The 13,633-nt window shown below is 47.2% G+C and overlaps 1 protein-coding gene and 1 non-coding gene across 41 annotated transcripts in view; both read right to left on the reverse strand.

The window, feature by feature from the left end:
* Positions 1-13,633, reverse strand: part of STYXL1 (serine/threonine/tyrosine interacting like 1) — a 58,119-nt gene that overhangs the window by 15,515 nt on the left and 28,971 nt on the right. For 18 of the 40 annotated variants that reach the window (XM_054247745.2, XM_054247682.2, XM_054247675.2 and 15 more), the window contains 2 exons: positions 12,644-12,785; positions 3,391-3,536 (listed from right to left, as the gene is read on the reverse strand). The exons of 3 other annotated variants lie outside the window; for them this stretch is intronic. In XM_054247745.2, coding sequence (XP_054103720.1) covers positions 3,391-3,536; positions 12,644-12,782 — 285 coding nt within the window. In that variant the 5' untranslated portion in view covers positions 12,783-12,785. Of the gene's footprint in view, positions 1-3,390; positions 3,537-7,253; positions 7,298-8,215; positions 8,315-9,385; positions 9,472-12,643; positions 12,786-13,633 lie in introns of those variants that run through there. 19 more of the 40 variants (XM_078355274.1, XM_078355272.1, XM_078355268.1 and 16 more) reach the window with 10 other exon arrangements.
* On the reverse strand, positions 4,149-4,255 carry LOC118151818 (U6 spliceosomal RNA). Its single transcript, XR_004740225.2, has one exon. It is a non-coding gene; the product is annotated as a U6 spliceosomal RNA (small nuclear RNA).

Raw genomic sequence — 13,633 nt, forward strand, 5'->3', positions numbered from 1 at the left:
CACAATGAACCATATCATAGCCCCCGTCACTGCCTAAGATCCAACATCATCCCAGAACACTCCCTCTCCCATGCCCTCATGTCTAATCAGTGCTACCTCCTGAATCTTTCTTATTTTTTTTTTTTTTTTAGGAGATGAAGCCTCGCTCTGTCGCCCAAGCTGGAGTGCACTGGTATGATCTTGGCTCACTGCAACCGCCGCCTCCTGGGTTCAAGTGATTCTCCTGTCTCAGCCTCCCAAGTACGTGGGATTACAGGCATGTGCCACCATACCCAGGTAATTTTTGTATTTTTAGTAGAGACAGGGTTTCAACATGTTGCTCAGGTTGTGTGATTTCACCATGTTGCCCAGACCGGTCTCGAATTCCTGACCTCAAGTGATCCACCACCTTGTCCTCCCAAAGTGCTGAGATCTTTTTTTCTTAAGAGATGGGGTCTTGTTCTATCACTCAGGCTGGAGTTCAGGGGCACAATCATGACTCACTGCAGCCTCAAAGTCCTGGGCTCAAGCGATCCTCCCACCTCAGCCTGAGTAGCTGGAACTATAGGTGTGTATCACAATGCCAAGCCATTTTTTTTTTAATTTTTGTGTAAATAAGGTCTCACTATGTTGTCTCAAAGTCCTGGCCTCAAGCGATCCTCCCACCTCTTTGACCTCCCAAAAGTCCTGGGATTCCAGGCTTGAGCCACCAGCTGTGGCCAGTCACCTACATTCTAAAGATAACCACAGACAAGTAACCCAATCCAGCCTTCACAGACACCCCAGCCACAACCCTGCCCCCGCTTCCCGATTCTATAAGACTGGGGCAAAGGCGAGTTACAGGAATATGTGCAGTTCATCATGTCAATGACACCTTCCTAAAGCTGCAGAAATGAGGGGGCGGTGATGATTATCAGCAGTGTAGGCTTTGCAGAGAAGAAACTAATCGCTCTGCACCCTGCAAAACCAGGGAAGGGTCCTCCAAGAGCAAGGAGGCATTCTAACCAAGAGAAGACTTGATGCAGAGTTGAGGCTGGAACGTTGAACTGCCCTGGCTTATGCTAGACTGACTGCCTTTACTTCCTTTAACTTATCGTACACCTGTTGAGCTGAAATTCACAGTGCTGTTATCTCAGTGGAAGAAGGGGATGTCTTTGGGAGCCAGACATGCATACCCTGGATCTGGGAACATGTCTGACCTCAGGCATGAGTCCCTGCCTTATCACACAGGATCATTCTGGGGTTCTGGTGAAGGAATGTGGGCATGTGGGGCAGGGGACGGGCTTTCCTCTATACCCTCACCACCTTCTCACCTCATCCCGATTATTTGAAAGGAGACTCCAGACATCATGTCACTTCACCTGTAAATATTTTGTTCTGTATGTCTAAAAAGATAGGGATTTGTACTTTTTAATTTTTTATTTGTATTTTCTTAGAGACGGGGTCTCACTATGTTGCCCAGGCTGGAGTGCAGTGGCTATTCACATGCTCAATTCCACTACTGATCAGCACAGGAGTTTTGACCTGCTCCATTTCCAACCTGGACCGGTTCACCCCTCCTTAGGTAACCTGGTGGTACCCCGCTCCCGGGAGGTCATCATATTGATGCCAAAATTAGTGCAGACACCCAATCGGCATAGCGCACTACAGCCCAGAACTACTGGGCTCAGGCGATCTCCAGCCTCAGCCTCCTGAGTAGCTGGGACTACAGGCACGTGCCACCATGCCTGGCGGGACATGCACTTTTTAATAATAACTATAATAATGTTGTTATGGTTTTTAACCATATTATTGGTTATTATGCTTAATCTTCCAATTGAAGACTGGAAGAATCTTCAATTCTTTCAATTATTTTTGAATTTGAAAAGCAACAATTCCTTAACACAATCAAACATCCTGTGAATGGTCACATTTGCCATCAAAAGTGGCCAGAAAGTATGGAATCTGCTCAAGATGTTGCTAAGGGCAAGAATGGGAAGACAGCTGAAGGCGACTGTTAGAAAAAGTTAAAACCAGCTGGGTTTGGTCGCTCACGCCTGTAATCCCAGCACTTTGGGAGGCTGAGACAGGCAGATCATGAGGTCAGAAGATGGAGACCAGCCTGACCAACATGGTGAAACCCTGTCTCTGCATAAAAAAAAAAAAGAAATTATAATAGAGATGGGGTCTCACTATATCGCCCAGGCTGGTCTTGAACTCCTGATATCAAGCAATCCTCTTGCCTTGGCCTTCCAGAGTGCTAGGACTACAGGTGTGAGTCACCACACCTGGCTGATTTTCTTTCTTTCTTTTTTTTTTTTTTTGGAGACAGGGTCTTGCTCTGTCAACCATGCTGGAGAGCAGTGGCAAGATCTCGGCTCACTGCAACCTCTGCCTCCTGGGTTCCAGTGATTCTCCTGCCTCAGCCTCCTGAGTAGCTGGGACTACGGGTGGGCCACCACGCCCAGTGAATTTTTGTATTTTTGGTAGAGACAGGGTTTTGCCATGTTGCTCAGTTTAGTCTCAGACTCCTGAGCTCAAATAATCCAATCAACTCGGCCTCCCAAAGTAATGGGTTTATAGGTATAAGCCACCACACCGAGCTCCATTTTTTAAATGTTTTGTAGAGACGAGGTCTCACCACGTTGCCCAGGCTGGTCTCAAAAGTCCTGCGCTCAAGCAATCCATCTGCCTCGGCCTCCCAAAGAGCTAGGGATACAGGCATGAGCCGTGAGCCTGACCGATCCTTCCCACATGTCTGTATTTTTGTATCCTCCGGATCCAGTTAGGATTTGTGGAAGCAGACAGCCAAGAAAAAAGAGGTGGTCTCGGGCCGACATGCCCCTGACTGTCTGACGTTGGCATCAGTTCTCCATCCGGATCTCCCTCGGGAAGCCTGCCCTCTGAACAGGCCCCACCGTTTGAACCATACAGCGATCAATTCCCCATAAAAAACTGGGGCCGGGCACAGTAGCTCACGCCCTAATTGCAGCACTCTGGGAGGCCAAGGTGGGTGGATCACTTAAAGTCAGGAGTTTGAGACCAGTCTGGGCAACATGATGAAACCCCGTCTCTACTAAAAATACAAAAAATAGCCAGGCATGGGGGTGCACACCTGTAGTCCCAGCTACTCAGGAGGCTGAGGCAGGAGAATCACATGAACCTGGGAGGTGGAGGTGGTGGTGAGCCGAGATTACCCCAGCCTGGGCAACAGAGTGAGACTGTGTCTAAAAAAAAAAATAACAACCAAAAACTAGACCTGGACTCCTGGCAGCCCCATGTTCATTTCTGCAGCCCAGTCTCCCCCATCCTGTCCTCTTTCTCTACATCCTCTGTCCCATTCTCCTGTTTCTCCTATTCAGTCCCCCACTGGTCAGTTTCCAGGCCCCACCTTCCCATCTCGGCCTGCCTATGCTCAGCATTTTGCCCTACCTGAGGCATCCAGATGATCTTCTGGGTCCGGAAGAAGGGGTACATGCCTGAGAAACGCTCATAGCCCCCTTTCAGGATGTGGACGGGGTGGCAGGTGAGGCGGGTGAGGGTCCTGCCATACTGAATGGCTGCTCGAGGCATCACATCTGAGAGTGGAGACCAAAGACATGAATGTTTCCTGTGTATCTGCCATTAGTCTCGAGCTGGGATAGATGGTCACTTTCTTTTGAAATGCAATTTTTTTTTTGAGACAGAGTCTCACTCTGTCCCCCAGGCTGGAATTCAGTGGCACGATCTCGGCTCACTGCAACCTCTGCCTCCCTGGTTCAAGCAATTCTCCTAATTTTTAGTAGAGATGGGGTTTCACCATGTTGGCCAGGCTGGCCTTGAACTCCTGACCTCAGGTGATCCATCCTCCTTGGCCTCCCAAAGTGCTGTGATTACAGGTGTGAGCCACTGTGCCTGACCTGAAATGCAATTATTTAGGAAGCTGAAAGAAGCATAGAGAAGAGTTACAATTAAAATTTTAAAAGCAGCTTACCACCAGGTTTTTTGTTTTTTGGGTTTTTTTTTTGAGACAGGGTCTCACTCTATCTGGCTGGAGTACAGTGGTGCAATCTCAGCTCACTGCAACCTCTGCCTCCTGGGCTCACGCCATCCTCCTGCCTCAGCCTCCAGAGTAGCTGGGTCCACAGGTGCACACACCACATCTGGCTTAATTTTGTATTTTTTTTTTGTAGTGTCACTTTTTTTAATAAAAAAGCATGGAAGGCTTCATGAATTTGCGTGTCGTCCTTGCGCAGGGGCCGTGCTAATCTTCTCTGTAGCATTCCAGTTTTAGTACATGTGCTGCTGAAGCGAGCACCGTAGTGTCACTTTTTTGCCCAGGTTGGTCTCGAACTCCTGAACCCAAGTAATCTGCCTGCCTCAGCCTCCAAAGTGCTGAGATTACAGGCATGAGCCACCATGCCCAGCCTAGGTTAGTCTTCTTTTCTGCAAACTCTGAGATATATGTATCATATGACAGACAACATCATACAATACAACGTCACGGAAAAATCTGAGTTTTACAGGAACTCCTAGCTCCAGTTAACCACTCACATGTATACATATGGTTTACATACTATGTATGTACATTTTAATGTACATATATGTGATATATGTAAACCGTATGTTGTATATCATAAAAATTCACCCATTTAAAATGTACAATTCAAAACACATAGACCAACTGAACAAAATAGATAACCCAGAAATAAAGCCACACCTATAACCTATGGGTGTGAGGAAACACACCTATAACCACCAAGTCTTCAACAAACTTGACAAAAGTAAGCGATGGAGGCTGGGTTTGGTGGCTCACACCTGTAATCCCATAACCTTGGAAGGCACAGGCAGAGGACTGCCTGAGCCCAGGAGTTTGACACTGGCCTAGGCAACTGGCAAGACCCCATCTCCATCCCCCCCACCAAAAACACAAAAAAAATTAGTTGAGTGTGGTTGTGGGCACCTGCAGTTTCAGCTACTAGGGAGACTGAGGCAGGAGGATCACCTGAGCCAGGGAGATTGAGGCTGTAGTGAGCCATGGTTGTGCCACTGCACTCCAGAGTGCAGTGCAAGACAGAGCAAGACCCTGTCTCAAAAAACTAGGAAGGGGGAAAGGACTCCTTATTATTGGTCAATAAATGGTACTAAGATAACTGAGTATCCGTATGCAGAAGAATGAAACTGGACCCTAGCACCGTATGCAAAGATCAACTCCAGATAGGTTAAAGACTCAAATGGAGCACCTCAGAATGATAGACATCCTGAAAGAACAGCTAAGAAATACCCTTCTCGACGCTGGCCTCAAGTCCCTCAAAGCAACTGCAACAAAAACAAAAATTGACAGTGGGACCTAATTACACTAAAGCGCTTCTGCACAGCAAGAGAAGCTACCAGAGTAAACAGCCTGCAGAAAGGGAGGAAATATTCACAAACTATGCTTCTAACAAAAGTCTAACATCCAAAATCTACAAGGAACCTAAGAAGCCAAACAAACAACCTATGATCGTTAAGACTGTCAACCTGATTGGATTGGAGGACACAAAGTATTGGTCCTGGGTGTGTCTGTGAGGGTGTGGCCAAGGGAGATGGGGAAGGCAGACCCACCTGCAATCTGGGTGGGCACCCACTAATCAGCTGCCAGCGCAGCTAGAATATGAAATAAGCAGAAAAACGTGAGAAGCCTAGACTGGCCTAGCCTCCCAGCCTACACCTTTCTCCCCCGCTGGATGCTTCCTGCCGTCAAACATCGGACTCCAAGTTCTTCTGCTGTGGGATTCGGATTGGCTTCCTTGCTCCTCAGCTTGCAGACAGTTAATCATGAGTTAATACTCCTTCATAAACTCCCCTTTATACGTGTGTGTGTGTGTGTTAGGGTGTGTGTGTGTGTTGGGTGTGTGTGTGTGTTAGGGTGTGTGTGTGTTAGGGTGTGTGTGTGTTAGGGTGTGTGTGTGTGTTGGGGTGTGTGTGTGTTAGGGTATGTGTGTATGTTAGGGTGTGTGTGTGTTAGGGTGTCTGTGTGTGTTAGGGTGTGTATGTTAGGGTGTGTGTGTGTGTTAGGGTGTCTGTGTGTGTTAGGGTGTGTGTGTTAGGGTGTGTGTGTGTGTTAGGGTGTGTGTGCGTTGGGTGTGTGTGTTACAGTGTGTGTGTGTATGTTAGGGTGTGTGTGTGTTAGGGTGTCTGTGTTAGGGTGTGTCTGTGTTAGGGTGTCTATGTGTGTTAGGGTATGTGTGTGTGTTAGGGTGTGTGTGTGTGTGTTGGGTGTGTGTGTGTGTTAGGGTGTGTGTGTTAGGGTGTGTGTGTGTGTATATATATATTTATCTATATCTCCTATGATATAAATTTACATCCTTTAATATATATATCCTGTAATAGAACATAGACATAGATATATACACCCTAATACACAACTCTATTAAAAAGTGGGCAAAGGACATAATAGATACTTTGCTCTTGAAGATATACAGGTAGCCAACGAACATCAAAAAATGCTCGACATCGCTAATCATCAGAGAAATGCAAATCAAAACCGCAATGAGGTACCTTCTCACACCAGTCAATGGCTTTTATTAGAAAGCCAAAAATAATAGATGTTGACAGGGCTGTGGCCAAAGGAACACTTAGATACTGTTGGTGGGAATGTGAATTAGTTCAGCCCCTGTGGAAAGGAGTTTGGAGACTTCTTTCTCAAAGAACCAAAAATAGAACTACCATGTGGCCGAGCACGGTGGCTCACGCCTGTAATCCCAGCATATTGGGAGGCCAAGGCAGGTGGATCATGAGGTCAAGAGATCAAGACCATCCTGATCAACATGATGAAACCCCATATTTACTAAAAATATAAAAATTAGCTGGGCATGATGGCATGTGCCTTGTAGTCCCAGCTACTCAGGAGGCTGAGGCACTAGAATCACTTGAACCCGGGAGGCAGAGGCTGAAATGAATTGAGACCATTTCACTCCAGCCTGGCAACAGAGTGAGACTCCATCCAAAAAAAAAAAAAAAAAAAAATTACCATTGAACTCAGCAATCCCATTACTACGTACACGTCCAAAGGAAAATATAGTTATGCCAAAAGGACACCTGCACCCGCATGTTCACTGCAGCACTATTCACAACAGCAAATACTTACAGTCAACTCAAGGGCCCATCAACAACCAACTGGATTTTTTTTTTTTTTTTTTTTTTTGAGATGGAGTGTCACTCTTGTTGCCCAGGCTGGAATGCAATGGCACAATCTTGGCTCAATGCAACCTCCAGCTCCCTGGGTTCTGTAAGGTCTTTTATTCTGACAGACAGTTCTATGGACGCCACGTTACCTTCTGTGACCTGCGCAGACACCCCAGATGAGTTCCTGGAAAATCTAAAGCAACAAGAAGACCATGAAGAGAGGAAAAAAAAGATCAACCCCTGTGGTGCCCACTTACCCGAGATATTCTCTACAGTTCCTTATTCTGGCCCTAACTGATAAGGCGACTGGACTTTGGAACCGACCTTGGTCAACCCTAGGACCCTACTCCACACCCTATGATCCCCTCCCAGCCTGCAAAAAACCACCTTAAACTGTAACTTTCCACTGCCCACCCAAACCTATAAAACCAACTTCTATCCCTCCGCCCTTTGCAGCCTCAGCCCTCCTGCACCCAGGTGAATAATGAGCCATGTAGCTCACGGAAAGCCGGTTTGGGGGCTCTTTTCATTCAGCACGCACATTTTAACAGATTCGAGCAATTCTTCTACCTCAGCCTCCTGAGTAGCTGGGATTACAGGTATGTGTTACCATGCTGGGCTAATTTTTGTATTTTTAGTAGAGATGGGGTTTCACTATGTTAGCCAGGTTAGTCTCGAACTCCTGACCACAAGTGATCCACCCAGCTTGGCCTGCCAAAGTGCTGGGATTACAGGCATGAGCTACCGTGCCCGGCCCCGGATTGGATTTTTAAAATATGGTACACATGCATCATGGAATACTAGGCGGCCATAAAAAAAGAACAGAATCATGCCCTCTGCAGCACCTCCAGCTAGAGGCCATTATCATAAAGGAACTAACACGGAAATAGAAAACCAGATACCACATGTTCTCATTTATAAGCACAAGCTAAACATCAGGTACATATAGAAATGAAGATGCAGATGGCCAGATGTGGTGGCTCACGCCTGTAATCCCAGCATTTTGGGAGTTGGATCACCTGAGGTCAGGAGTTCAAGACCAGCCTGGCCAACATGGTGAAAACCAATCACTACTAAAAATACAAAATCAGCCAGGTGTGGGGGCACATACCTGTAATCCTTGCTACTCGGGAGGCTGAGGCAGGACAATTGGTTTGAACCCGGGAGTGGCAGGTTGCAGAGAGCTGAGATCACGCCACTGCACTCCAGCCTGGGCAACAGAGCGAGACTTGGTCTCAAAAAAAAAAAAAAGAAAGAAAGAAAGATGCAAACAACAGACCCCTAAAGAATACCAGGAGGAAGAAGAGAAAGGGACAAGGGTTGAAAAACTACCTACTGGGGCCGGGGATGGTGACTCACACCTGTAATCCTGGCACTTTGGAAGGCTGAGGCAGGCGGATCACCTGAGGCCAGGAGTTCAAGACCAGCCTGGCCAAGACGGTGAAGACCAATTCCTACTAAAAATACAAAATCAGCCAGGTGTGGTGGCACGTACCTGTAATCCTAGCTACTCGGGAGGCTGAAGCAGGAGAATCACTTGAACCCAGGAGGTGGAGGCTACAGTGAGCCGAGATTACGTCACTGCACTCCATCCTGAGCAGAAAGGGCAAAACTTTGTCTCAATTGAAAAAAAAAGAAAAAGGGAAAAAGCAAATTCTCCTGCCTTCTGAGTAACTGGGATTACAGGCATGTACCACCATGGCTGGTGGTACATGGGCACCTATTATATATACCTGTTGTGTGCTATGCTCACTACCCGGGTGATGGGTTCAATCCAACTTCAAACCTTAGCATCACATGATACACTACAGTAACAAAATCGTGTATGTACCCCTGAATCTACAACTGGAAAAAACACAATTCAGTGACTTTTAGTATATTCGGAGTTGTACAACCATCCCACAATCCATTTTAGAACATTTTCTTATACTTTTATTATTTATTTAAGATGGAGTCTCACTATGTTGCCCAGGCCGGTCTTGAACTCCTGGGCTCAAACAATCCTCCCACCTCCACCTCTCAAAGTGCTGGGATTACAGGTGTGAACCACTGCACCCAGCCTTATTCCTTTTTATGGCTGAGTAATATTCCACTATGTGGACAGACCACATCCTGTTCCACCCATTTAGCTACTGATAGACACTTTGGCTATTATGAACAACACTGTATGAACATTCATGTAAAAGCTTTGGTGCAGCTGAGTTTTCACTTCTTTGGGGTCTAGATCTTAACCTTCTGAAGAAACGCCAAGCAGTTTCCCACTGTGGCTGCACCATTTTACCTTGTGGTTAGCAGGGCATGAGGCTTCCAATGTCTCCATGTTCTCAACATCACTTCTTATTACCCGTCTCTTTGATTATGACCATCCTAGTGGGCGTGAATGATATGTCACCGTGGTGTTGACATCAGTTTAATCTTAAACACCGTCACTGACCAGCAGAATCACAATTAGACTGCATGTGAATCAGATATGTGCGACAGGAAGCTTGCATAATTAGGGCTAAGCCAAGACATCCTTAAGCCAAAATATCCTGAGGCCAGGTTCTAACCCAGAAACAGAAATATTGAACGTTGTGCAATGGATTTCCAAGAATGAGATAAAGGGATAAAGGAAGGAACATGGACTCTAACTTCTTTTAAAAAAAAAAAGAAAGAAAGAAAAAGAAAACACTGCTGGGCACAGTGGCTTACGCCTGTAATCCCAGCACTTTGGGAGGACGAGGCGGGCAGATCACCTGAAGTCAGAAGTTCAAGACCAGCCTGGACAATATAGCAAAACCCCATCTCTACTAAAAATACGAAAATTAGCCAGGTGTGGTGGCACATGGCTGTAATCCCAGCTACTCAGGAGGCTGATGCAGGAGAATCGCTTGAATCCTGGAGTCAGAGGTTGCAGTGAGCCAAGATCACATCATTGCACTCCAGCCTGGGCAACAAGAGCAAAACTCCATCTCAAAAAAATAAAAATAGAAAATAAATTTTTTTTTAATGTTTTATTTATTTTTGAGACTGGGTCTTACTATATGTTACCCAGGCTGGAGTCCTAGCTCACTGTAGCCTTGACCTTCTGGGCTTAAGTGATCTTCCTGCTTCAGCCTCCTGAGTAGCTGGGGCTATAGGCGTGTACCACCATCCCTGGCTAAATTTTTTTTGTATTTTTGGTAGAGCCGAGCCTTGCCATGTTGCCCAGGCTGGTTTCAAACTCATGGCTTCAAGTGATCCTAATGCCTCAGGCTCACAAAGTGCTGAGACCATGGTTATGAGTCATCGTGCCTGGCCAACTCTGCTCCCATATTGAATTTTTGTTCAGGGAGACAAAGGCAATTCCAGAAGGGGCTGAGGAGGTTATAATTGGCTGGGATCTGTCTGAGAGATGGCACTGAGAGGAAGAATCTGAAGTCTGCAGCCAGGCTGAGAGAAAATCTGCAGCTGTCAAGACGGGAGCCAAAGCCCACCCCACAGGGCCTGGCTCAGAAGTCAGAGTCCAGGCCAGGCATGGTGGCTCATGCCTGTAATCCCAGCACTTTGGGAGGCCAATACAAGAGAACTCCTTGAAGCCAAGAGTTCAAGACCAGCCTGGGCAACAGAGTGAGACGCTGACTAAAAAAAAAGGAAAGCGGGATGTTGAGAGAAGCCTTGAGATGGTCTTGTAACCCCAAAGACTTTGCGATGACCTGAAGGATGACATTTGAAAAAAGAAAAGTTGCCTTGAGTGCCCAAGTTGTCCCGCGTGGTTGTGGTTTCCTGTGAATGGGAGCCCCAGAGCAAAGTGAGGTCAGTTACAGAACCTAAAGGGGCTTATCCCTGCTAAGCACCATCTGCTAGGATTTCAAGGTCCAGCCTACAGTCCTAAGATTGCTGACCAGAGCCCCACAGGATGAGCTTAGGAATAAAGGGAGAAATTCCTAGCCAAGGATCTCCTGGGGAAAAAAAAAGTCCAGACCGCTGGTATTATGAAAGATGGAAGCATAGTGCCACCTAGTGGCAGTTAGTGTGAGTGCACCCAGCTTCCGTAACTGCACCCACACATGTTCATTGGCTGCTCATTCCTAGAAGCAGAGCTCCCAGTGGTCAGCCCAAAACTAGGGGCTCATGAAGAACACAGCAGAGCCTCAGAGGTTCAATGGAGCACACTGGAACTGACCGCACTTTATGGTTCTGACTCAGGGCTGCACGCTCCCAATCCCCAGGAGACAAGACAGAGCCGAAAGGTCTGGGTTTGAATCCTGGCCCCACCACTTATAGGTGTGATGGTTTAAAAATATGTCCACACACTTTTAAAAGCTTAAGTCTCAGCCTATGCAACACAACAAGACCCAGTCCCTACAAAAAAAGGAAATAAATGAGCTGGGAGCCAAATCTCAGCATATCACCCCAACTGGTCTTGAACTCCTGGGCTCAGGTGATCCTCCTGCCTCAGCCTCCCAAAGTGCAGGGATTACAGGTATGAGTCACTGGGCCCGGCACCCTCACAGCTCTTGATGTTAGCGTCCCTGTAAGTTGTGCTGCAGACTACGTGAACAGATCCAGGTGAAGCACTTGCTTCCTGGCGCATGGCACACGTGAGACTGTCCCCATACATGTTATGAAATTAATTAGGAAAGGAAGCAGGGAAACAAATGGAAATAAGCCATGTCGGCAGCACATTCAGCCTTCCTTACTAGGTCACCCCGCTTGTCTCCAACCTGCTTGCTCACAGCTGCTTGATGCTGATTGTCCTGGAATCACACAGACCCTGTTACAAGAACACAGTTCCCCTTCCCTGCTCTGTAGATGACAACTTGAACGTCATGAAACGCTGTTTTCCCTTGGAGATATTATTTCAGGTCTTGCATACTGATGAAACCACTGACAGCTGGTCTGAAGGGCCCCCCAAGAGCTGACTCACCAAAGAACGCAGTTTCCACATCCCAATGACTTCGTTCCCTTTCCTCCACCAATCAATAACCCCAACTTTCCAGCCCCTCACCCTTCCCAACCTCCTTAAAAGCCCCATTCTGGCCGGGTGCGGTGGCTCACACCTGTAATCCCAGCACTTTGGGAGGCCGAGGCAGGCAGATCACAAGGTCAAGAGATCGAGACCATCCTGGCCAACATGGTGAAACCCTGTCTCTACTAAATTACAAAAATTAGTTGGGCATGGTGGCATGCACCTGTAGTCCCAGCTACTTGGGAGGCTGAGATAGGAGAATCACTTGAACCAGGGAGGCAGAGGTTGCAAAGCTGCAGTGAGCAGAGATAGTGCCATTGCACTCCAGCCTGGCAACAGAGCAAGACTCCATCTCAAAAAAAAAAAAACAAAAAAACCACCATCACCACCACCAAGAAAACCCATTCCACAACTCCTTGGGGAGATGGATTTGAGGGCCTCTGTCCATCTCCTTGCTTGGTATCCTGTGATCACGAAGCTCTTTCTCTGATGCAAACCCTGCTGTCTCAGTGTCATTGGCCTGTTCCCACATATGAACTTGTTGGTCCTATAACAAATTTGTCCAATAGCCATTACCTATTATTCTTGCTGCTGTCACAGAAAACCCACCTTTGACAGCACTATCCGAGTCTGAACCATCATCATCATCTTTTAAGAGTACCTCCAGAGTGCTGGTGTTGTTATCATACACCACGCAGTACTTCACACACTCCAGGTCCACAGACTCCGGGAGAAGATATTCATTCATTTTCTTAAAAAAACACAAGAGAGGCCTGTTGGTGGGCAGGTTTGGCTGAGCAGACTCCTTGCATACCAGCACTGTGGGGAGCTAAGACTGCATTCTCTCGCCTGACTACAGACACAGGCACAGAAGCACTGAGACAGTGGATGGAGAACCTGTTAAATCCCTCCACAACTATGTCCCCTTCTGATAAAAGCTGACCACAGCTGACTGGACCAGAGAGAAGTGCCTGACCAAAGAACCACTGGTCTTGGCCGGGCGTGGTGGCTCACACCTGTAATCCCAGCACTTTGGGAGGCCGAGGCGGGTGGATCACGAGATCAAGAGATCAAGACCATCCTGGCCAACACGGTGAAACCCCGTCTCTATATAGAATTTTATTGTTTTTTTTTTTTTTAAACAAAAAGAATGGCTGGACTGCTGACTGGTCCACAGCCTGTTAGGTGCCCTGGTGTCAGAGAAACTATGGTCAATTGAATTGTGACATCCTGTCTCATAGAGAGAGTGTTTGGCACAGGAGGCTGAATCTAGAAGCACCAGACTGGATGTGGGGGTTTGCACCTGTAGTCCCCGCACTTTGGGAGGCCAAGACAGGAGGACTGCTTGAGGCCAGGAGTTCGAGACCAGCCTGGGCAACACAGCAAGACCCCTGTCTCTATGAAAAAAAAATACAAAAATCAGCCAGGCATGGTGGCATGTTCCTATAGTCCCAGCTACTCAGGAGGCTGAGGTGGGAGGATCACTTGAGCCCAGGAGATGGAGGCTGCAGTGAGCTGTGATTGTGTCACTGCACTCCAGCCTGGGTGACAGAACAAGACCCTGTCCCAAAACAACAACAAAAACAAAACAAAAAACAC

The sequence above is a fragment of the Callithrix jacchus genome, chromosome 2, assembly GCF_049354715.1.
Source record: "Callithrix jacchus isolate 240 chromosome 2, calJac240_pri, whole genome shotgun sequence".
Classification (NCBI taxonomy): Eukaryota; Metazoa; Chordata; class Mammalia; order Primates; family Cebidae; genus Callithrix; species Callithrix jacchus.